Here is a 25,000-nt window from a genome sequence, read left to right on the forward strand (position 1 = left end):
ATTTAACAACATACAATATCATGCTCAGGATTTTCTCTACCAAAATTAATAAGTGGAACAGCTCATTTAGATGCTAGGAAAGATTGGTAATCATCATGTATATAAATCTATCTACTGTATGTATATAGTGTTGCTTTAGATGTGTAGATGCTAAAATTGGCATTTACGACATCCACGCTATAGATTGTTTTCAGACTGTTTGAATGTTGCGAAAGGTGTATGGTGCTAGTAGTGATATATGCAATGCACAGAAATTTGAATTTTTTTAATCCAGGATATTAAAGATAAAAAGTTAACACACCGTAACGATTTAACTTATTTGCTAGTTACAAATTCCCTTGAATTAATAATAAGAAGAAACATGTATTACCTCTGAGGGATCTACTGTTTTTATTATGCGCCGTTCTAATAATTGAAAAGGAAATTAATGCATGTGGTGCTTGAAGATATCTAGGAGATTGTCCCATACATTCTTGTTTTCTTTCAGTTAACTGCACGATAGAGTATCATCAGTTCAGATGACCCTATGTGATGTGAAAACTGAATAGAATCAAATGAAATGTGTTGAGCTGTTGTAGTTGTTGTTTTCAATGTCATCTTAGTATTCTTAGTGAACAGTTTGCTGACAATTTGAATGCCAGCAAATAATATTAACTATAACATACTTATCTTACTTATATTCTTGTATTCATTGACTCATTTTCTTAGAACATTTTAAAAACAAAGCATACATTCCTTAGTTGGCATTCGTTGCACTGCACAGCAGATCAGTACAACAAACATCCCCCATCTATAATCTGAACCCTTTATATGACACTATAAATAATGCCATGCTGTACTATGCTGTGATGTAAAGATTGACCAGCGATCAGGGTAGAAAATGCAGTCTCTGCAAACACTGATTAGTAATGAGCAGTCCGAGGTGCAGTGCTTTACACCTCTGTGTGCTGCCACCATGGAGCAGGCTGTTGTGTTTTGTTTTCCTTGTGAGCTGAATGCAGAAGAGGCCGAGCTGCTCTTTGAGTGCAATAGAGACACATGTATTGTTTGTATCACAGATGGCCAAAGCAAGGTTTAGCTAACCGTCTCCCAGTCACCCTCATCACACATTATAAAGGACTGCTCTGTTGAATGTAACTGTTATAGAGATATCAACAACAGACACAGTCTACTGTGAAATATCTATTGAGGACTGTGACAGAGTTTCTTTTTGAGGTACCTAGCTTTTGAGGTAGCTTCCTTGTGTCATTTTGAGAAAAAGTAAATTGCCTTTCCCTGGCTACTATAATGTAACGCCTCTCCCTCGCAAGTCATGCTACAAAAATGTTTCTCCTTACATTTTGAAAACATTCAACACCTGAACGAATGCCATTGTAGGATGTTGCTGTCATCTTGTTGATTAATGGTGTCATTACCTATCTGTGTGGATTAATTAGAAGCAAAATGACTTTGCCACCTTGTTATGAACTGTAGCACTGCTGCAGGTCTATAAATCAGCTACAATGTTGCCATGAAATAAAAAATGAAATTACTATGTTCACATCAGAAACATACTGTAACCATTATGATGTTTCGTAATACCCTTTTAAGACTACGATGTGATAACCCCAATGCAGTATGTATCATTTATCTAAGCCTCCAAGTCAACAAAGCAGATAGGAGAAGGATGTTAAGAAGGTGCTACACTGGATTTTTATTGAGACTAATATTTACAATAGCACCAGAATAATAAGGAGGAGGAAACATAGATTAATAGCTTGTTGTTGCTGTTATTCAAGTGCTCATTCCCTCTCTCTCTCTCTCTCTCTCTCTCTCTCTCTCTCTCTCTCTCTCTCTCTCTCTCTCTCTCTCTGTCTGCCTCTCCTGAGTCTGGGCTGACTGATGGGCTTTTTAACGTCACTGCAACCAGATCTGTGGGTGCAGCTTTGCTTTACTGCAGCATGATGCGGTTGTGTATAATTCAGAGTGTTGTGCTTGGAGACAGGCGGAAGGGAAGGAGCAGCCCACAGTGCACACGCTGGGCATTCATTTGAGGCTGATTTTTTTTTTTTTTTTCTTAAGCGTACAGCACAGGAACACAGAACCTGTGAGATTCCTGTAGCTGTGGGGAAAAACAAAAACACTCACTGCCCTTCTTCAGTGTGGCTCCAAGTCAGTGCTCTGCCTCAGCATTTGTTAGAGAAGGCTCATGAAATAACCTCCTTCAGCACTGTTTATTCAGCAGTTGCCTGAGAAAATTAATGAAAGAAAGCATGTTTAAAGACGGAAGACCACCAGACCATCTCATACCACAGACAAATAGCAGTTATTGTTGACAGCCTACAGTAAGAGGATTGGACCCTGTCAGAGTCGGGTGCGTTTTATTTAAGGGGAGCCTATTACAGCTGCATCACGGTTTTTAAAGAAGACTGCCAGGGACAGAAGTGGCTTTGCAGAGACTGCATTTCCCATCCTGACCTCTGGTCTGCATCAGTTAGCGGGGACACACTCGCAGATACGTACTGTACACACAAAAACTACCTGCCTCTTCTGCTGCTTGGGATTACAGAAGTCTCTTTGTATGCTGCAGACATGGCTAGCCAGCAAGATTCAGGCTTCTTTGAAATCAGCATCAAATCCCTGCTAAAATCCTGGAGCAACAGTGAGTAACAAGCAAAGCATCCTGTGCCATTCAACACCATAGCTTAACAATAGCAATATAATAACAACTGAGTGTGTGTCTGTGTTGCATGTTATCGTTGAGCGGTTTGATTTGTTACTCCCAGCTGCTTCTCTCTCATCAGAATGTCATAGATTTAAATAGCTCTGGTTACGTGCAAGGGCTCAAGTAATGGGATTTGGCTTAATTAAACTAAATTAATTAAATGCCCCTGTCCAGCGGTTCTCTAGTCCCGACTTTAATAGCCTATTTCACATCTGTGCTTCCTGCCTACATGTTTATTTGATCTGTTCTAATCTAATACGCACTGGCAGCTATATAACAGAGATGTTTAATGGCTTCAGGGAGAGTGTTTACTGATTGTATCCTGTTCTGGATTTTTTTTTTTTTTTTTTTTTAATGCGTTTAGTTTTTCAATGTTAATACCAAGTGACCACCATTGAACTTGTTGTATTGCTATTAGCATTTAAAAAAAAACAAACAAAAAAAAAAAAAACCAGTGAAAGTAAAATGGGTTTCATATTTACTGCTATCCAACTTGAAAGGTATAATTCAGATTTTAAAATTAGAAAACAATCTTATTTGATTTATACAAGCTATACAGACCTTAAATTAGACTATGGCTGTTTTAAATGCCTTGTTTATTATATTCACTCGAATTTGAGCCTAACACCTGCCAGAACATCATGAGTTTTGCTAAATTATAAATAATTACTTTAATTAAAATGCAGAATCATTTTATTCATGAGAGAAACAGGTTATAACTTGCTGCTTAATAAGACAAGTAACTGTGTTTGGTTAATAATACTGGGATATGTTAGTGTGGTTGGTATTTCAAGCATATAGTAATTTCACATTGTGTTTATGTGGTTTGTTAAACCCTCGTCCTCTTATGAAGGATTGAATGAATCTGTTATTTACTTTCTGAGGGAATTTTTAATGCTGCTCTAATATTGACCTTGAAATAAAATAGAAATGAAATGCCTATATGAGGTTACAGGTTACAAGTTACAGAACATAAACAAACACTCTTTCCAGAGCAGATATTTGCAATGCGTTTGTCTTTATTTCTTATGAATTGGTTGGTTGGAGACGTAATTGCAGAATTATTGAGTAACAAGTGAATAGACCATTTAACAATTACAAATAAAGGTTGTGGCTAACATCGCTTTAAGATAACCCTATTTACCTTTCTTATGCTATTTTTTAAATAGTACGAGCAGACAGTCAAGTATTGTAGTTTGCTCTTTTTGTTTCCTAAAGGAATGTCTCCCAAAGGCAAAGTCGAATCTGCATGTTCTGCACTTTCACTCTGTTTGCACACATATTAGCTCTGAAGAAGCAGTGCAGGTTCTCACACAGTCTGGTAAGGTCCCTTTCAGAACATTGCCCTTGCTTGGAATGCACTGATGGATCGTTGTATTCCAGGTAACCTTGCTGAGGTGAACCTGACACCTGGTCAGCATCATCAACAGAGTGCGATTCAGATTTAAAACTCGAACTAGATCTCTCAGCACTCTCCTTCTTTATCCTCAATAGTCCTTTTATCTCTACTTGTATTTTATCATCGTTTCTTATCTCCATTTTCTGGTCCCCAGCAGCTTTTTTTACTGGCTGTGCTGCTTATGAAAACCTCAGTTGAGGTCTGGTCTGTTGAAGGTGTTAATGATTTTGTAAGTAATGGAAACTGGGCAAGCTAAGTTCAGTCTTCCGTAAACTTTATCAAACACATTACAGTGCTAACATCATCGTGTGATATGCAGTGGTTATAATTAAACCCTTTTTATGCTGCAGACTTTTAAATATCTGGCAGAAACTGAACAGCCAGAAATGAGATAAAACTATTTGAATTGTAATTGTGTGTGTGTGTGTGTGTGTGTGTGTGTGTGTGTGTGTGTGTGTGTGTGTGTATATATATAATTGTGTATATATATATATATATATATATATACACATATTATATATATATATATATATATATATATATATATATATATATACACACACACATATATATATATATATATATATATATATATATATATATATATATATATATATATATATATATATATATATAAAATGGACTGTTTATTATAGTTCTGCTGATACTGGTTCTTATAAAGGTGGGAATGGACCTAAAAAAAAAAAATTTAAAAGTTCAGACAGGGATTTAGTATCCTACTGTCACTGATCCCAATAAGGAGAGCCTCCTTGAGTGTGTATTGCAGTGCGTGCTCATCTATAGCCTAACAAGAAAAGGAGACTGTGTCAATAATACATTGTGCAAGAGGGCATGCAAGCCCATGCTGGATAGAGACCCGTCTCTTCCATAATCAACCAGTTCCTTATACCCAGACAGGGGAAGGCAATGCACTTGTAGTTTTCATCTGTGACCCCACAGTGATGTCAACCCTGCCTCAGTCATGATCACACTTAGGGATACCATGGCAGGAAACTAAGCAACCACATTCAAGTTTCAGCGGATCCCCAAGGCTTGGTTTCTCCAAGGACTGGCTCATTAGTGTGTGTGTATAGCGTATTATTTGTACCGTGTTCTCCTCTCTCTAGCTGCACAGAATCTGTAGGCTTTCATCAGGCTGATGATGTCATGTTTATGTTGCCTGAGCAAACATCTTGTTTACATGAGTGTGGCATTTCAGTACCATCCAGTGCCTGTCGCACAACTTGCTACCACTGCCACTATTTTGTTAGCTAACATCAGGATCTACATCTAAGTCACCCCTTTCACTGTAGTTAGTGGCTTGGGATATTTCAGAGCAAAGGTATTATTACAGGCCCTAATTCAGGTGGTTGTCTCACTTCCGCCCCTCACCAAGGTGCCGCCCCTCAAAAAGATGACTTTTGCCATGGTCACGAGACTTGGTAAGGGAAGTCTGAGTTGGTTTGATGCCGACTGGGATTTTCAGTTTAATATGCATATGTGAACATGTGGTTGGTAGTACCCAGGTTGGTGCAGTGCAATAATAACACACACAGACAGTTAAAGTTCAGTAAAACAGCTCCTTTATTCAGCTGGGTTGTGTGTCTACAACACTTAATTAATAAGCACGGGTGCTACACAGCCATGTCTATCGCTCTGTGCAAAACGAGGGTTTACAGTCCCGAAAACAACAAGATACTTTAGTTAACACACAACACAGACACGGTCACTTCTCCCGATAGTGAGTGCTCTTGTGCAGGTGTGGTGAAAGACAAACAGTTCGTGAATAAGTGGTGCAGTGCAGTCCGGGTTTAATGCTGGCTCATAGCGACAGATCCTGGTTAGTACTTAGCCATATGACAACACAAATGACAAACAAATACAATACAAAACACTTACGACACTAATAGATTGTTTATTTTTCAGTCCTAGCGGTAACCACATCAAAAGGAACAGATGACTAGAGCCACTTCCCTAAATACCCTTGGCCACGCCCTCTTTTGTGGCGTGGCCAATCACGTCTCCTCCAATCTGTGACTGACACATTGCCTACCGTATTAAGGCTCTGACTTCTGTTATTGTGGCCCCGCCCCCTGCCTGGATGGCCGGCTTCCGAGTGACCCTGGAATGAAGTCCCAAACCATCCAGTCTGGGGCACTCTGCTCCGGTTATACAGTGTCCTCACAGGTCAGGAGGGAGACTGTTGACTAGGGTTCATTCTCTCTCTGTCACAGCATATCAGTCTCCCTCATCTCCAGAAACAGGGAGAAGCAGGCTATACTTGAGATCTTAAGTCTCGTTCGGGCCATAGGGAAGATAAACATGTTGATATGGGCTGTGAAATGTTGTTTGATCAGCCTCAACAAGAGTATTACATAATTAGTTTCAGCTGCATTTAACAAGTTGTCCTTTTTCTGAAAGATAAATGTTATGCAATTCTAAAAACATAGGAATGGTAAAGAAGTTCCATCCTGTATTATGATTTTATATTCTGTGATATTTTGCTTGTAGCTCAGGATACAACATTGTGATTTGGTAATGGGTTCAATGTTAAATTGCATTAGTTACTCAGTTTGAAGTAAACAAATGATTTTCTGTTTGTCATAGTTGAATTGCAAATTATTCAAAGTATTACATTTGCATAGCTGACCTTTCTTAGATGTTTAGAATGTGAGATAACATTATATTTCAAAGTACACAGACTGGGATGGTGGTCAAAGTTTACAATGGCGAGTCTATTTAATGATCTAAAACTATTTTCAAACTATCTTTGACCTAATATGGCTACAATATTGTGGTCGTGACTTTTTGGTTTTAAGATGAAAACGACCATATTCAGTAAATACATTATGCATTCTATGGCGACGTTTCTATGCAGTTTAGAAACTCCAAATGTTCTCTCCGTGAGAATGTGACTTATCATGCACATTCCTTACGCTACAGGAATTGTGCAGCCAAATCATGGTACGGCTTAAAATGGTAGGTAAATTGCTTTCTTACTCTAAAAAACTACAAATTAACCAAAAGTTAGGTTTTTCCTTTTTTTTCTTCTTTTTTTTTTTGCATGGAAACATGTCTGAAATCTGTACCCGTTCACGAGGCTTCACAGCGAAGAACCCATTTGTGACGTAACCTCACGCAACTTTTTACTATAACAAATGGCTGTACCAAGCAAGTCTTTATTAACAACAGAGATCTGCTGAAAGTAACCCTGGCAAGCTTCTTCGACCAAATAGGAAAAGATATAGCATACGGTACAAGGGGGTTGCAGACCTTTTCATTCAGACTTTTTGTTTGTGACATAATTTATTCAGTGTTTCAAATTATTGCCGTTTGACTCATAAAATGATACTGCTTTATAGTTTAGTTGTTTTATAAGCAAGGTTATTAAAAAAAAAAAAATACAAAAGCTACTACAAAATAAGAAATGCAACCCTTTGCAATAAATAAATACATAAATAATGAAGCCCTTTGCAAAGCACAGAAAGATATGTTTTGCATCCTTTACACTTTTGTTATCTTCGTGTTTGGTTATCGGATAGCTGATTGCTTTAAGTCTAGACTTTTCTGTCCGTTAGCAATAAGATTAAATTCTAGCCTAATGTAGTGTCTATCATGGGTACCTACCAAGGACAATAAAAAGTATGACATTTATTAAATTAGCATAGCACCAGGATGGAGCGACCACTTATAGAGTTGATGTAAAACCTCTTAAGCTTAATTCATTGAGCATGTTTTAAAAGAATGAAAACATGAAAAAGAAAAGGACCAGCACAGGGCTCAACACCAGCTTGCTGCAAGACTTACAGAATGAAGTTACAAAAAGTTACAAAAATGGTAGAGAAAAGTGTTACACTTATATGGACTACCGGTAAGCTGGATCCCCGAGATAGATATGACAGCACTCTACTGGCAAGAGCCTTGCACTGATCAAGGGGAGTTGAGTCGGGTATTTATTATTATTATTATTATTATTATTATTATTATTATTATTATTATTATTATTATGTAGTGGGACATGTGGGTGAGTTTGGTACCTATTGTATATTTTGAAACACTACCAGTATTTTGAAAATGCACTGAAAGAGTACTAAACATTTTGTGTGTATGTCTAGTGTGTGTTATATCTTATGGTTTAGTGGTTTGGCTGGAGATCAGGGCAGCACACTGTACCAATCTAAAGCATAAATCTTAGTAACTGAATATTAATCCTGTTTCAGCTTGGCTGTTTCAATCCAAATTAAACACTGCACGTCAGGGTCCCTGGGCACCCGGGACGTGTGCCAGCAAATTTAAAATGAAGACTTCTCTTTTCAGCAAAGAGGTAAAAGAGACTAGTTAAGCTTAGTGAGTGCCGAAATGCTGTACGCTGAGATAGAAAGCTATTTTAAGTGTATCCTAATGTATCTTATTGGATCATGTAGTATTTATTAGATGAGTCCATCAGCAGCAGTCTCAATTTATTTACAAAAATTCAGTACATTACAAAATATCACTAGTTAGAATCATTAGAATGAGTGAAATGAGGATTATGTAACACTGCTGGTAAGGATAGGTCATATTTTCTTCTTGACACTTAGCGTAGGTCATAGAGAAATGTTATTGCTGTTGCACATCCTAGGCTCAGTAATTGTGTTACAAAAATATTCCTCACACTTATGTTAAGGGGCTTGATATGATCTGTGTTTTATGCATCAACTGGGCCCTAACCCATCCCTGGTAAAGCAGTCACACATTTTGTCAGACAGGGAATTAGAAATGGCAGTTTCATTAAATATTTTGTGTAAGATTTTTTTTTTTTTTTATTAAAATATTTGTTCTGGTTATCGATTTAAAAATGACTTTAGTTCAAAAAAGAAATTGAAAACCTCAAGCATTCATCAACTGTGGTAATTTCCTTCTGTCAAATGAAACAGAAACTTTAATTTGCCTCTTTCAATTTTCTGCCTTGTACACCAAACTTTTTTTATTACTCAACCCTAGCCTCCTGTGTAGGGTAAGGGTTTCATTTCACTAGAATATTTCACTTACTGTGCACTTATCATGCAATTATGAGAATCCTCTGTATGTGCCTGCAAATTAAGGGCTGCAAATAATGGAATACATTATTCTAGTTTCTTCTCTAAAGTGTACTGCAGCATGGTCAAATAAAATGTATTAAAGACAGCAGTCATAAATCCCAGGTATGAACGGATAAGCATTGTTTGCTCTGTAAATGCAGTGCAGGCATGGAAGAATCATGGGAAACTGAAAAACCACCACCTCGACTCCCAAAAGTTGATCACTAGTAACATTAAGTGAGACTTACGTAAAGGAATTAGATGTAAATGTTTTTTTTATTTTATTTTATTTTGTTTTTTTTTATTTCGTGTTTGTTTGACATCACATTATTGTGTTTAGTTTCATTCCCTTTCTGTTTGTCACTTAATTTGGAAATGACAGTCTGCCTGTTTTGTTCATTTGGGACAGCACAGACTGTAGCAGCTGTTTGAATTGGTGGTGAGACAGGACAGGGACAGGTGTGTCTATTAATCCCTCCATCCCCACCCCTCTGCTACTTGAAGTTGTACAGAGAAGTGCTTATTACAGCCAAAAAGCCCGCTTTAATGGAAGCAGTTATTTCTAAAAGCAAATATTCAAAAACATGCCAAGACTGTCCTGTGACAATTATCTAAACATGGCAATAAGTCAACACTGGATCGTGGAACATTCTCATATGGAGGCTAGAACATCTGTACAGTAGATGTAGGCTAACTATATATGTACACACATTTCATATTCAGAAATATGTTGTTGGTAAGGTTTCCATAACCTGTCCTTATATACAACATAAAAAAGGCACATTTCTGCAGCTGCTGTATGCTGTTCTGCCCTTAGTTGTTTTATTGGTTAATTGTTTTATCACTCGCATTAAAATATACGAGCTGTCTTTAGGGCCCAAAATATTAAATTGATCCCATGTACTGTGTGAAGCAAATTCTTATTCGATTTGGAAAAAGACTTATTTTTTTCTATGTAAGTAATTCACAAATATTTAGTAGCTTAGGGTAAGCATAATCATCAGAATGAATTATGAAGACATTATGGGTGCTGCCATAAAAGAGGAAATATCACTGATAGTGAAGTCATGTCCTGAATAAAAGCCATTTTCTCATTAAGCTATAAAGTGTTTCCTTAATTTGCCTATCAGTAATACATAAAGACAAGGAAAAACCGTGGGAGATCCCTTTTAATCTAAAGACACCAAGTCAAAACATTATGTAATTCTCTTTTGATTGTTCTACATTCAAGACTGAAACATTTGTTCCTAACTGATAAGTTTAAAATGTTTATAAATGCATTAAAAGTGTTTCTGGTTCAAGTATAGTTAAAATAGCAAATTAATTTCTAATACTATGAAGGGCATTTATATTTCAATACTGTAGACTATATTCTAGTAAGACAGTTAACCTGGAACTAGAGCAATTTGGCATTTACTTTCAAACCAGAAGAATGTTGTCGTAGAAGTTAAAATATTTAAGGAATGGTGGATCGTTTTAATAATAGTATACTGTTGTTATTGTATCAGCTTACAGCACGATACACAACAGCACAACATACATTTCTATAGAAGTCAAGCATTTCATTGCAATCTGTGTTCATTCATGTTTGGACAGCTAGTTGTGGTAGTTTCTACCTAATGTCTGCAGGTTACTGCCTGTGAAACACCTACCTTAATTACAGTCTTTGCACATAGACAGGAATGATGTTTGACGATTGCTCATCTTTTGAATTGCTCGAATTTTAACAAGGTACTGTATGCTTTTGGAGTGGCAGCAGAGTTTTGTCTGTGGACGGGCTACTGTATACTTTAAACAGAACAATAGATTACCTGCTGACACTATAGAGGGGGATTAAGTTTTCCCCCATTTAAGCGTATGGCATTACTTGAGCATCAATTGATTTATAAAATGCCACTAAAATCAAATACCTTTGAGAATTTAACTAAGTCAATGCATTTGATTGATTTTCTTGTTTGAGTTGCAAACACAGTAGTACTGTATTTGAATGCAATATAAACAACACGTTTTAGTATTTGAAATGCTCTCCAGGTGCCGTGCTACCCCAAGATGTATCAGTTTTCTGGGAATGATGAACAACTGGGAGTGGGTGATTTATTACCCATTTAACTCCAGTCAAAACACTCAATATATTACCATCTCTGGTTAGAGGATCACAAAATATCTCGGTAATCAAGAGGTCACAGAAGGATACTGGTAGTAAAATATCCATTTACTGAATATTTTTATTCAGCGATACCAAAATCCAGCCCACAGCACCACAAGCTACCATTTTGTTTATTGTGATTCCTACTTTCTGCCATTATTACATGCTGCTGGGCAGTCTATTCAACTTCCATGCATCGTGCTTATGCAAATCTGTTGCAATTTGCATGGATGTTTACACTGAAGTGGATTGCCTCATGCTTTGGGTGCTTGAAGTAGTTAAGCTAATCTGTCAGTATACTGTGTGCATGTGGATAAATATAGGACCGTAACTATGCCACTGTGCATGTTGTACCTCGTCACACTGTGGTGCCTCAGCTAAAAATGATTTGCTGACCTTGATTCTTGGAAGGCTCAGAAGGTTCAGAAGGCACAGGAACTACTATAGTACTACTGGGCTGTAATATTACAGTGGTTTACACCAGCTATCTTGATACTACCTTAGCTGTCAGCTCACCATGGATACAATACTAAAGAAGCAAAGGATTATGAGTAATAATCTCATGGGATTCTAGTACTTGGAAAACATTGGATAGATACAGTACCCTTATCCAATGGAGGTTACTGCAGCCTGTTGGAGTAGAGCCAGTGTGATTGGCTTCATAAAGGGACTAGGTACGTACTGAGTTAAATATTGCTTGTTTACACATTCTGGAGATCTAGTTAAGGACAGATCTTGGTGTACAAATTACTGATCACAAACAGTGCAGTAAGCAAAGCATGTTTATGTACCTTAAAGGGACCATGCTTCAGTTTGGCTCTATTCAGTACACTAGATAAGTCTTTTTTTTTTTTTTAAGTTTACTCACACAATTGCAAAGTCACCTTTGATCTTTTAGATAAAAGAATACAAGTTAAACATGTTGTTAGCTTCACTGGATTGAATGTATTGATGAGAATTTATAATATACACAGTAAAGAGCTTTCAGACCTTTCAAGCAAACTAAATCACACGCACTACATTAAACCACTCCAGAACTCTGTTGAGAAATGTAAAGTGCAGTAATTCCCAACCAGGGTGTTTTCCTCCTTTAACTATTGTAATAGGATTAGCTTTATGTCGAGTCAATCACAGAGTATTCAGCCACCTCTGATTGGCAGTGTTTGGGGGTGGGACAATTCGTGCCTGTGTTGCCCCACTCAGAATGCTTCCTTACCAAATATAGTGCTATACCTGAATAGGTAATCGTCCCCCTTGTAGTTTACTCCACTGAGACCTCTTACTGTAAATATCGGTATCCCGGACTTACACCATCTTCAAAAATTTAGTAAGCTGGATGTGCAGTGGCACCCCAAATGATATCCATTTACCAACCAATGCAGAATGACTGTCAGGTACCTTTTTCATTTTACCCCAAAAATGGGTTTCTACAGCGGTGACTGTCTGTAACGGTATCACAGGTTTTAACAGTGTGCTAGAACAAGAAAGCTGTAACTGTGAGTTGAATTATTGAAGTAAACGGTACAAGATCCTTGAACTGGGTGGTCAAATAGTATCATCTATACCCAGTAACTCAGTGACAATTTATTCTGTTATTCCAGTGTTTCCAATGGGTTGTTCTTCGATTGATTTTTAAGCATCACCATGCATTTTTAAAAAGATTACTTTCAATTCCAGAGGTTATATTTTCATTAATAACAAAGTTTTTAATTGTAATTGAAAAAAGAATGATCCATAATTATTTCTGCAGAAATGAAGTGGAAAAATCTAATGTATCATTTATTTATTATATCAACTAAATGTGTTTTACTTTGACCCCTTTAGCATCCCCGGTGGGTAACGGATATATCAAGCCCCCGATTCTTCCAGACTCCAGCACACAGGGTGAGAAGGGACCTCCAGCCATGATTCCCATCAGCATTGACCCGGACAGCAAGCCAGGGGAGTACGTCCTCAAGAGTCTGTTTGCAAACTTCACTACGCTGTCAGAAAGGAAGATCCGTATCATCATGGCTGAGCCTCTGGTGAGTTTAAAAGATTAGAGGTTGAGTTTTACTGGATTAAGTTGTATTTGGTAGAGTATAGCGCCTAACAAGGTTTTTTTTAAAAGTGATGCTTTATATCATCACACATATTTTAACCAGTTATCCTATTATATATGTACTGCATAGTTATCTGTTGTCGTTTTTGTAAAGAGCATTATATGCTATGCTTACTGGCTATTACAGCAAACATTGCCTCTGAAAAAGAATCAAGATAGAGAACTCACATAGTAGGGTATTAACAGGTAAGAATCTAAAAATTCAGAAAACAGAAGATGCTTCAAAGTATCCCTTTAATGCTAGCAGCATGATCCACTGGACTAATTCTGATTCATGACATGGTGAGTAACTGTAATTTGTTGCTGCGTAAAATTGACTAGTCATATTGCAGTGAGCTCCTAATCCAAAAGACACATATGCTAAATCTTTAACATTCACAATGTATTAAACAGACACTAAGGAATCATATTTTGGTATCAAATAAAGCTGCCTCTTGTTACTGAGCGAATATATAACGTATACTGTACAAGGCAGTCACTAAAGTCTTAGGCCTTTTTGGGGTGCATGCTTGTGATGGCCACCATTGTCACCACTACTAAATGATCCCTTGTGGTGTTATTTATTAATACAGAACTCTTTTTAATGTCCTGTATTGTGCTCAACCACTATGGAAAATGAAAATGGGTTAGTACAGTGCTTTGAGTAATTTGAAGCAGTGGTTTGGCTTTAGAGGTGCGTGGTTGAAAAAGTAAACAAATGTTTGTTTGTTAAAAAGCTGCGACTTCTTGTTCATTGAGGCCGTTGTGTTTAAAATAACAAATTCAGTGAAGCTGGAGCATTATATAATTGAACATGAAAAAACACAAAATAAGCCCAATTTGGATGGACTACAGACACAAGAGAACAGAGAGTCGGCTACAACATTTAAGGATGCTGTTAACAAGGAGTGTTTGCAGGCTGTTGATGCTTTTGTTAAAAACAGTGATAGTTAATACCATTAAGGGGGATTTTAGCTTTGAGTGATTTGCAAAGAACATTGACTGCTTGAACTTAATTAGTTCAAGCCAGTGTCTTCATTGGCTAAGCAGTTATTACTTTTAGTGTATTTAATGTACTACATCGTTTGTTTACTTGCACTAGTTTAATTAAATTTAATTAGTCATTTAAATCTAAGTTTTATTTGCTTTTCCGACCATCAATCAGCTGGTGCTTCAGCAGCTGGTATAGAGTAGATGGCCTTTTTTATTGTAAAGGTCATTGTTCAATAAAAATGTTGCTATTTTGACACTACTTTTAACCTCTGTATCTCAGAAACCCTTACATAATACCGCCACACATGTTTTGCCTAACAGGATCCCCTCGTAAATGAGGTATGAGTCTCATGGGCACTCTCCAGTGTAAATACCGAACAGAATACTGAATATCTTTGATGGCTGAGGCATTTTAGTATATTACCAGGGCGACTTACAGCCTTGGAAAAAGGAGACATTGGTGTTGTTAATCTTTTCTGACCAGAGAGATAGATTATTTCGTTAATATTTCAGTTATTTGGGAGTGAATTAGCCAAGTGACTTGATCTTGCAATATCTGTTCACCATAACTTAGATTTTACTGGGTTATACAGACTTCAGTATAAGCCATCTATTTTACTAGTTAAATTTTTAATTTACAAATAAAATGTGGTTTGCTTTCAGCACTTAAGGGTTGATTTGACCAGCATATACCCATCAAGGGAATCAACCTGGATTGCATCCACCACTGTAGGGGTAATCCATGGATAACTACACATAGGGGATTCATGTTTTTCAGGCTTTGATATACTACTAGTGCACTATTATAAATGTACAGTGCATTGTGTTTTGTTTAATAATTAACCACAGTTACTTTAAAGTTAAGGGTTAATAATAGCTGGCCTGTCATGGAAAGGATATTTGTTCTGTCACCCTTGTATATACCTCAAGGTATATCACAAAATGTTTTGAAAACCACCTATCAATTTGGGGGCCTTATATAATGGTCCATTATGACTACTTTAAATATACAGTACCAACATCACACTTACAACTTTTCTAGTCTTGTCTGGACTAAAAAACAAATATCAGGCATTAAGCTAAACATTTCCTAATTAGTAGACCAAAGGCTTAAAGTGACTGTAAAACCAATACATAAGCATTTTAACCTGAATTACCTAAACAACAGATATGTTAGCCTAGCTGAACTTTGTTTACATAAATACTGAAGTTGCTTTTTAAAATGTTTTCTTGTGTTTTTGAATATCAAATTGTGGACTGTACTGTACAGGAACTACCTTTGGGTGATTTCATGTGGGGTGGCTCGAACAGGATAGGATAGACATTTTAATTCGTTTTAGCCAGACCTTTTGAACAATTTAGGCCAAGTGGCTATATGAAGACATACTGGACTGTTCAGTAACAAACTTTTTGCCTGTCGGAATGACTCATTTACAGTAAGTGCCCTTGTTGTTGTTTCTCTGATAAGCTTATTTAGTTTTCCATGCTGCTCGGACTAGTTCCATCCTGGTGCAGTGCCTTTACTGTGGAAAACAGGAATATTAGGTTTTATTTCACTGTACTGATGTAGAATAGCATTCATCAATTGAGTGCAATTCATTGGTGGTATCATTTCACAAAGGAGGAAACAAAATGCGGTCTGTTGCCCAGAAGCGTTGGTGTTTATTTTGTGTTTTTCATTCAGGTTTGTTGCAAGTCACAGTATTGAGCTGGTTAAAGCCAGTTTGATTTAAGTACATTTATCTGCCAGCTGAATCTGTTTATTTTATTTTTAAGTTCTGAGTTGCTGCCCTACAGGTTTTAAAAACATCTTGATGAAATTATATTTTGGTTATCAGATTTAAAACCTATCTTAAAAAAACAATAGCAAGGAATGGCAGTTTGATGATTTCAAAGTCACCCGATCTGCGCAAGACTGACCTTGAACATGCTGTCTGTGATAGCATCTCAGTGACTCTGCAAATTTTGTATGATTTTTATTTTTTTTTTTAAACTGGTGATCGTCGCGTTAAGAAGAAAGCTTTCATCAAATATCGATCAACTGAATTGAGGGCATTTGTTTCCCAATATTTTTTGTTACATCACATTTTAGGGTGGGGGGGTCAGGGGACAACCTTAGCACTGTGCCTGTGTTTTGTAAATGCAGGTGGAGAGACAGCTACTGTAGCTGAATTTTTATTTTTGAGTGTAATGTGTAAAATGTCCACAATTCTAATGTGTTATGCTAGCACCCCATAATGAAAAACACTGGCAGGATGCAGCATATCTTAAAAGTCTGTTGTGTACGTTGCCTGGGAGGGAACATGAGAGAAAAAATATAGATCTCTTGTGCACGTGTTACTATCTCGCGACCACGGCATAGGTATCTTGTGGCCACGAGATAGTAAGACATGCGCACAATATTTTTTTTTCTCCGTAATTGTGTGCAATGGGGTAAATTTTAAAAAGAGTGCAGAGCGAATAACCAAGATTTGTCAGCCAGAGCCATGCATGCAATCAGCTGCCAAATGTACTTTATTCATAAAAAAGGTGACAGCTAAGGTCAAATATGGATCAGCGGCATACTTGTAGAAAATTATAGTAAGTGATGAATTAATACATGTGTACTGTATCAGACTAAATTGTTAATCAGTTTTTCACATGCTGTCATTTGAATGATAATCTCTGCTGCCTGCATTCATACAGTACAGTGTTATGGCTATAAACATGGCCATATCGATGATACAGACCATAATGTAGGTGATCAATGGATTTTCGCCTGATGTTTGTTTTGTGTAGGTGATCCGTCAAAATATTATTGCAGATACTTTTTCAGTACATTTGGGCAGCTTTGGACAGGCGAAGCTCGGTAGTTATTGCGCCTTGTTTGTTTGAGGGTGTGGGTCCATTATGCAGAAAATCAGTTTACTAGACTGCTTACATCATCATTAGTCAGGGTACTTGCATTGTATTGTAGTTCACATTGAATTAACTAGTAGTAGCATTAGATGTTACCTTTTTCATTTAATTTCAACCCCTCCAAAGAAGTGATCTCTTTTTGTTAAAACAACAAAATGTGCCCTTGACAGTGGATCTAAATATCACTGCCCTTAGAATCAACCCTCCAGCACAGGCCTCTTACCACTCTATTTTTGTCAAATTTAGGAAAGGTAATGAGGCTGGCAATACAATAACTACTGAGAAGAAAAGTGGGGTAACACAAAAAAAAAAAAAAAAAAAACTGGAGGGCTTTTGTTACACTATTGTTTTTCATTTAATCATTTGCTTACAAATGCAATGTGTGATAAACTCAAACAGTTGAATATATATATAGTCTCAATTTGAAAGTGGGGAACAGTGCAGTAGGGTTGCATAATGTACACAGCTCATGATAGACTTCATTGCATTCTAAACAAAGTGTTTTGGGAAATAGAAAGTGAATAACTGAGTGAAGGTATGGTGGTGAGGGGGAGGAAACATTTCATTTTGAGGTAGTTTTCATAAGCACTGTTCATCTTCACCATAAATTAGGAGAGAGAAAAAAGGATAGTGATTAAAAAAAAAAATACTTCATCAAAAGTGGACAATTTCATCTACATTAAGTGCTATGTTGTAATTATAAATACAAACTAATTAAAACCTTTCCAGTTTTGCCAAATGAATTGTTTAAGGAGAATGGACAAGCAAAGGACATTCCACTGAGAGCGAGGTGTACTATTTGAAATAGATTAAAGACATTTCTCCTAGGGCCAACTCAACTGTTTCTTTTTGTTCATTAGCTAATGTACTTGAATTCAGTACAATACTGTGTATTATTTATCTGTCATGAATAATTTAAAACATAAGAAGCAGAAAGAATGCCAAAGGCTGTGAGCAGTCGTGTGCAGTGTGCTGTTCAAAGGATGAGAGTCAGTGAAGTCTTTATCTTGTCTCACGACTGGATTCTCCAATTTAGGAACCAAAAAAAAAAAAAAAACACAAAATGAAATGAAACCCTAGAGTACCAAATGCCCATGTAGTAAAATAGAAAAAGACAGCTAATATGTATTTCTCCAAGATGATTTTTGTCAGTTTGTCCCGTTCAGTGGAGCGTCTGTGATTCCATGGAGAGGATCTTCAAATCTCAGTTCAAATGTATACAGTTTCAGGTGGCCTTGACACATTTCAAGGAAACAGGAAATGAGAAAAAAAAAAAATTAAGAAGGGAATTTTGTCAACAATTTTTTTTTTTTTTTTTTTTAATTTTTACCCCTATTGACACTCATTATTTTAAGTTGTCAGAGCTGGCTATATCCATCCAATTGTGCTTGCTGTGGGGTGATGACACATGCTTATTCGTGAGGGGGAAATGATCAATGTTCTGTGTAGACTGTGGATCCCCTTTGCAGATTTTGTAGTAGTCGATGTTAGATTTAATGCAATAAAAAATTTGAATAATCCGAAGTGTATGGCTGCCGGTGATCCCATGAGGCTTTGAATATGAAGAATAATGTTGGTAAACTTTGAGGCAATACCATTGTACTGCATGAAAAATTACTAAAAGCTTGAAGTCCCTCATTTACTTTCAAATGCATCCAGCACCTGCCAGCATGTGAGACTCGAAGAATATGGTACAGTATTGTAGGCTGCCATATTAGCATATGGGCTAGACTATAGGCAAAAGCATTTTATCCCATGTTACTGTAGATGTATAACAGAATGTATTGAAGCAAATCTAGTGTAAAACAGTGGGCTCCGAAAAAATAAATAATACCAAATTAAACCTTTGTAAGACTATGTTATTCCTTTAAAATATATATTTTTTATTATTCAGTTTTTTTTTTAAGGTACTGAAATCAAATGTCCTGTTATAATCCAGTAAGGGAATCAGTTTTGGCAATTTCAGTGGGCTTTAATCCTATTTAAATTGTGCACTGAAATCTATATCCTTAAAAGCTGAATACTGACTTCAAGGGCTGTAATAATGCTGAAGTACAGAGAAAAAACATGCTTATGTGACCCTATCTCTTGGGCAGGGAGTGGCCGTGCAGGACATATCAATAGTGCCGGTAAATCACAAAGCATTAACCATGACTTGGTCAGATGCATTACTTGTTGGCTCCTCAGAGCTGAATTCCTGTTTGATGCCAATACCCACAGAGGAGGATCATTTTTGCTGGGCCACCTATTTCAGTAAGAACTTTTCTGAAAGTGCCAGAAGTCATGAAAGCAACAAACACAGCTGTCTGATATTCTGTAAACTAACTAGTCTGTCATAAAGGTACACTACAATCTCGTACAATGTAATAATGACACTTAAAATTTGTCAAGTGTTGGTAAATATTAAAAGTTTAAAAAGGGCTCTCTTTGGCTTCATACCAAATGATTTGGGTCACTTTCCCTCAAGCCGTTCGTAATCAATCTTTCAATTGTATTTTCACAGGAAAAACCGTTATCAAAATCTCTACAGAGGGGAGAAGATTTTCAGTTCGATCAAGTAAGTGACATCAGTTTACAGCATCTTTTCATAAAGCTGGTAAATATGGCAGTTACCCATTAAACACTTGCACACATGCATAATTTTGATATATTTGATATATGTATTAAATATATAAGCAAAGTTATCACTGGACGTTGATGTGATTCAAATATTTCAAATACAGCTCTATAGATTAAAGATAGCTGTTAATCCTGTCCTTGGATTGATTAGGTACCAGTCTCAGATTCATTTTTTAATCTGTTTAAAAAATCTGTGTTTGCCAACTAAAGTAAAATTTAAAAGAAAAACAACAAAACAAAAACAATAACCAAAAGATGACATTTAAATGAAGATCTTATGCTAATTGAATAGAAGGCAAAGAAGCCTTAGTTATAACACAATTAAAGTACACGTAAGTTATTGCATCAAGACCACTTCATTAAAAATGTGTATTTACAGGGTGACAAGCTTGTTAAATAAGTTAAGACACGTCACTGTCTCCCAAAGGTTCAAATGCTGACTGGACCCTTTGGTCTGTACTTTTTTGTGAGCTTTAATGTTAAACAGGATGTTTATGTTTACTTGTCTCCGCGTGGTTTAGCTGCAGACATGTTTAATGACGCCCTACTGCTGAGCAGACACACGTATGATCTATTATTCTTGTTTCAAACATCCTTTTCGATTTTTGGCCATGAGCCACATCTTGTAAATCACAGAGCTTTGCTTTCTTGACTTCTGTACAGATTTGTTATGTTTCAGCTACACTTGCATCTCCATCAGGTTTGATAAGAACCTTTTTGTGAATTATCTTTTGATCTTGGGTTTGACATACCAGTACAGTAATGATCTTTATCTGTATTCCTTAACCTTATGGTTCATGCAGTATCCCTGTACAGTGCACATGTCTCATTTATCCAGAGAACTGCACATCCTGTTGTACTAAAAATAGTAGAGAAGATCTTATTTATATAATACATGTGCATATATTATATAGATGTAGAGGAACCTCTTCATTTGACCATCTGTCCGTACATAGTGTTGCTTGTACATGCGTTGGGTGTGGGTCGTGGTCCATTCTTATTTGGCAATAGGAGATGGATGTACAGTATATAACTGAAACAGCTTTTTTTTCTGAGAAGGATCTTCAGTGCTGAGGAGCTTCTTAATCAAAATGTAGTGATGAAAATCCCAAAACAAAAAGCCTGCTCAAGTTTATAATCTCTGGCAGTTTATATATGTAATTTCTGCAAAATAAATAAAGGCATTCACAAAGTTCTTGTGTTGACACAGCAGGGTAAAAATAATATACATCCATTAAGAGTTAATAAAATAAAATAAATAAATAAATGTGATTCCAAAGCCAATATAAAGGCCTTATTCACATAGAAAAGACCTTTTGGGACAAGGTCAGAACAACCAGATATTTGCTTATTGAGATTTGATATGCTCAAGGTGTGTGGAGATCATTTATGGCGGAAGAAAACGGTCATTCAGGGCAACAAGAACGTATTTGTGCATCAACCTACTACCGTTCAGCAGCAGAACAGAGCCAGGATTCATCTCTACCCTGCTGCTGCCTGTATAAAATGAAGGCACTTCTGTATAGACCACAGTCTGGCTAGACTTTACTCCCTTCCTGTTCGGAGAGTTAGACCTTTTTTAAACCCTCCCTTCCTTCCTGACTGAAAGAGCACTGAATGGATCTATCATTTCGTATCCGTACATTGATCGCTTCTGTTAGACTTACTGTATGGGGCGTAAATATGAATGCAAAATATCTTCATATCTAAATACATACTAGATACAGTATAGAAATTAGGCATAGAATTAAATTTGACTATGTAAAATATTCACAAAATATGAATTTATGCCTTATTTAAGGAATGTTTTTTTTTCAGAGTCTGTGTTTATGAATGATGAGACACACAGTTTAAAAATGTAGATGTCTGTTTTCAGGAACTGAATTGGGGTTGGTATACATGAAACTGTTCTACACGTTTGAACAGTTTTGTGAATGTGAAATTGTATTTAATTAATAAGAACGTTCTTTAATAACCTCTTGAGCTAAAGCCCTTTGAATAGAGTTTGAATACAGTTTCATTAATATCTTGTGTGTTTTATTTTTAAGGTGCATTATATTATTTATAATATGATGTCTGTGTTCTTTTTAGCTAATCAGCTCAATGAGCTCCCTTGCAGAATACTGCCTGCCTTCTATTCTGCGCACCCTATTCGACTGGTATAAAAGACAGAATGGAATAGAAGATGAATCCCATGAATACAGACCAAGAGCCAACACCAAGTCAAAAAAGTGAGCTGTTCAATGTCATTGTGCTAGCTGGATCTGATGCTGGGGGTTTAAAAGCTTTAGGGTTAGCTTTGCAAAGCTCTTTACTCCAAATCATCACCAAATCAAAAATAAACATTTCAGATGTCTAGTATAGGTTTTTTTTTTCATTTTATGTTTTTTTGTCCTTAACAATTTAGAGTAAAAATGTTATCTACAATTGAGTTTGGAGGTGAAAGTACTGTATACATTATATGAATGGTTTATATATATATATATATATATATATATATATATATATATATATATATATATATATATATATATATATATATATATATTGTATTTGCAACTATGGCAGGCAGGCAATTTTTGTTACTAACATATTTGTTATATAATTTCTCACTCAGATCTGTTTTGTTCCCACAGAGCTGATATACTTGCTCAGTATATGGAAGATTTTACAATCCAAGCTCATTCCACATTTTAGGTTTTAGCACAACTTTCGCCTAAAGGGGTGAAAAGTCCCTTTTCATTGTGGAAAATGAGTACAGTATATTCATTGTGAGAGGTTTTCAGTTCCTTGTTACTATAATATCATCTAAGTACGGTGTTGTTGTTTCTGAATCGAGTTACGTGAGAATGAAATAACATCCTTTTCTACGTTAATTTTGCAGTGATGAACAGCAAAAGGATTACCTGCTCGAAAGAAGGGATCTGGCAATCGATTTTATTTTTTCTTTGGTACTAATAGAAGTTTTAAAGCAGGTGGGTTTAGTACTGCAGGTTTGCCATGTTAAGACATCTTGAATCATTGTGCCATGTTCACAAAACTTTAAGACATATTTCAAAGAGCGTTTTGTGTTGTTAAATTCATAAAAAGCAAACAGCTTAAGAAAAATATAGGGCCCATTTGAGAATAAAAAGTTTTTGAGGCGAAATGAGGGTAAAAAAAAAAAAATATGGCTAAAAAGCTTATATAGACTTATACAAGGGAGAGTGCTACCCAACACTTTGTAAAAAGCTGAACAGCTAATACAATGAAAGGCCTGTTGTATTCTCTTCTCTTTTTTTGCAGATTCCCCTTCATCCGGTCCCAGACAGTTTGATCCATGAAGTTATAAACTTGGCATTTAGGCACTTTAAATACAAGGAAGGGTAATTTACCATCTAATTGAGTTCAAGGGTTCATTTCAGTTAGGCCTATCACAGATTGATTTGAACTTATAACGAATTCTCTCTTTCTGTAGGTACCTTGGTCCTAACACTGGAAATATGCACATTGTAGCTGATCTGTATGCTGAAGTAGTTGGTGTTTTAGCACAGTCCAAGTAAGTCCAACAGTTATAAAACTAATAATAATAATTTTAATGAACATTTGTGAACCTCTTCTGCAACATACATAATAAACACCCGAAAATGTTACCAATGTTGTAGGCAGCTGGTAAAGGATTTTAGGAGTCAAATTTTAAAATGAGTGTGGAACTGACCAGGTATGGGTTGGATAACATCAAATGCAAACTGGAACAGCATGTGTAATTCATTAAATAACAATGTTTCTCCTTAATTTGCCTGATATTAGGGAGAAAAAATCAAACAAATCAGTTCTTAAGCAATATCATGATGGACATGAGACGCTGTTGGAAACTGATTTTGAACTTAATTTGGGTCTGAAAAGGTACATTCTTAAAATGCTGTTTGGATTTGAACTGTAGTTCTCAGTGAAGTACATTCTCAGAAGTGTCATTTGGACAAGAGTCTTAGACGTGTCTTTGTCCTCCCATAATAGGAATGGAAATTGGTTTCTGTTTATGTGAGGTTGATAAATTCCCCAACATGGTGTAAGTCCTTAAGATAGTAACCTGGTTGTTTAGGCAAATACGTCTCTGGTATTTGTGTTTTGCTTAGCAAATAATGTCCCAGCATCACATCGCATTATTTTGAAGCAGCAAAAACAAGCCAGCTTACAAACAGAAGCTGCGACAGATGGATAACCACAGGTAGATGGAAACACAGTTTTAAGTCCTTACAGCCCCCAGTAATAAAAAATGTAACAGTTGTTTATAATCCCTTTAATCTATAGGAATTCTGCAGAGGCATGTATTTGATGCTGATTTGTAGGTTATATTGACTTGAATGAGATTTCATTCCTTCTTAAACTTGTATTTCCCACATGCGTAGTCTAAAAAAAATAAAAAATAAAAAAATCCTGGCTTGATATAATGAAAGATATTCAGAACTATGCAGAAAATAAAAGCAAATCTGTCCATGCGTGTGAAAAATCCAAAACAGTGTGCCAACCTTCTTTCCAGTGCTCTTCAAAAAACATTAAAAATATCAAATTGGTATGAGAAAAATCCTAATAAAGATGTCATACACAGCCGAACCTCCCACCGCCCCCTCTTCTGCCTGACCCTTGTGTGAGACTGGTAAAGTTACCAAGAAAAGTTGTTCTATAGCCTGGGTACATAAATAGAACAAACAACCAGCAATAAATAGACAGCGGAGGAGGGAGGATCACGTTCTTATGAATTCCTGCCAAATGCAATCTCAAATAGAAGAGCATCTCAATATAAATCGCTGTCCTTGCAAGGATCCGTGACACAGCATTCCATATAGAGCATTTCAATAAGCCCCAGCCTTACCGATGAGCCAAATAAACCCTTTGTAATAATCCCAAACCGAGCTATCAGATTCAGGTAACCTTAACCTTGGCTGTAAGAGCTGTGAAATGTGCCTGTTATCGCTTCCTCACAATCACACACCATTGGGGTTTCTTAGGAGTCCTTTTTTTCTTCTTTATAGATAAATGTAACTATTCAAATTGTATCCTTTGTAATGCAGTAGTCAGGAGTATTAGAAAAATACCTTGTTCTGTGTGTTCTGTGTGAGAA

At 36.4% G+C, this 25,000-nt stretch overlaps 1 protein-coding gene across 1 annotated transcript in view; it reads left to right on the forward strand.

The window, feature by feature from the left end:
- Positions 1-1,960: 1,960 nt before the first annotated feature.
- Positions 1,961-25,000, forward strand: part of LOC121302610 (protein furry homolog) — a 51,838-nt gene continuing 28,798 nt past the window's right edge. The window contains exons 1-7 of the mRNA XM_041232614.1: positions 1,961-2,641; positions 13,134-13,333; positions 19,784-19,837; positions 21,991-22,130; positions 22,784-22,874; positions 23,185-23,264; positions 23,357-23,437. Of these exons, the coding sequence (XP_041088548.1) occupies positions 2,572-2,641; positions 13,134-13,333; positions 19,784-19,837; positions 21,991-22,130; positions 22,784-22,874; positions 23,185-23,264; positions 23,357-23,437 (716 nt within the window). The 5' untranslated portion in view covers positions 1,961-2,571. The remainder of the gene's footprint in view (positions 2,642-13,133; positions 13,334-19,783; positions 19,838-21,990; positions 22,131-22,783; positions 22,875-23,184; positions 23,265-23,356; positions 23,438-25,000) is intronic.

Source organism: Polyodon spathula, chromosome 30 (assembly GCF_017654505.1).
Source record: "Polyodon spathula isolate WHYD16114869_AA chromosome 30, ASM1765450v1, whole genome shotgun sequence".
Classification (NCBI taxonomy): Eukaryota; Metazoa; Chordata; class Actinopteri; order Acipenseriformes; family Polyodontidae; genus Polyodon; species Polyodon spathula.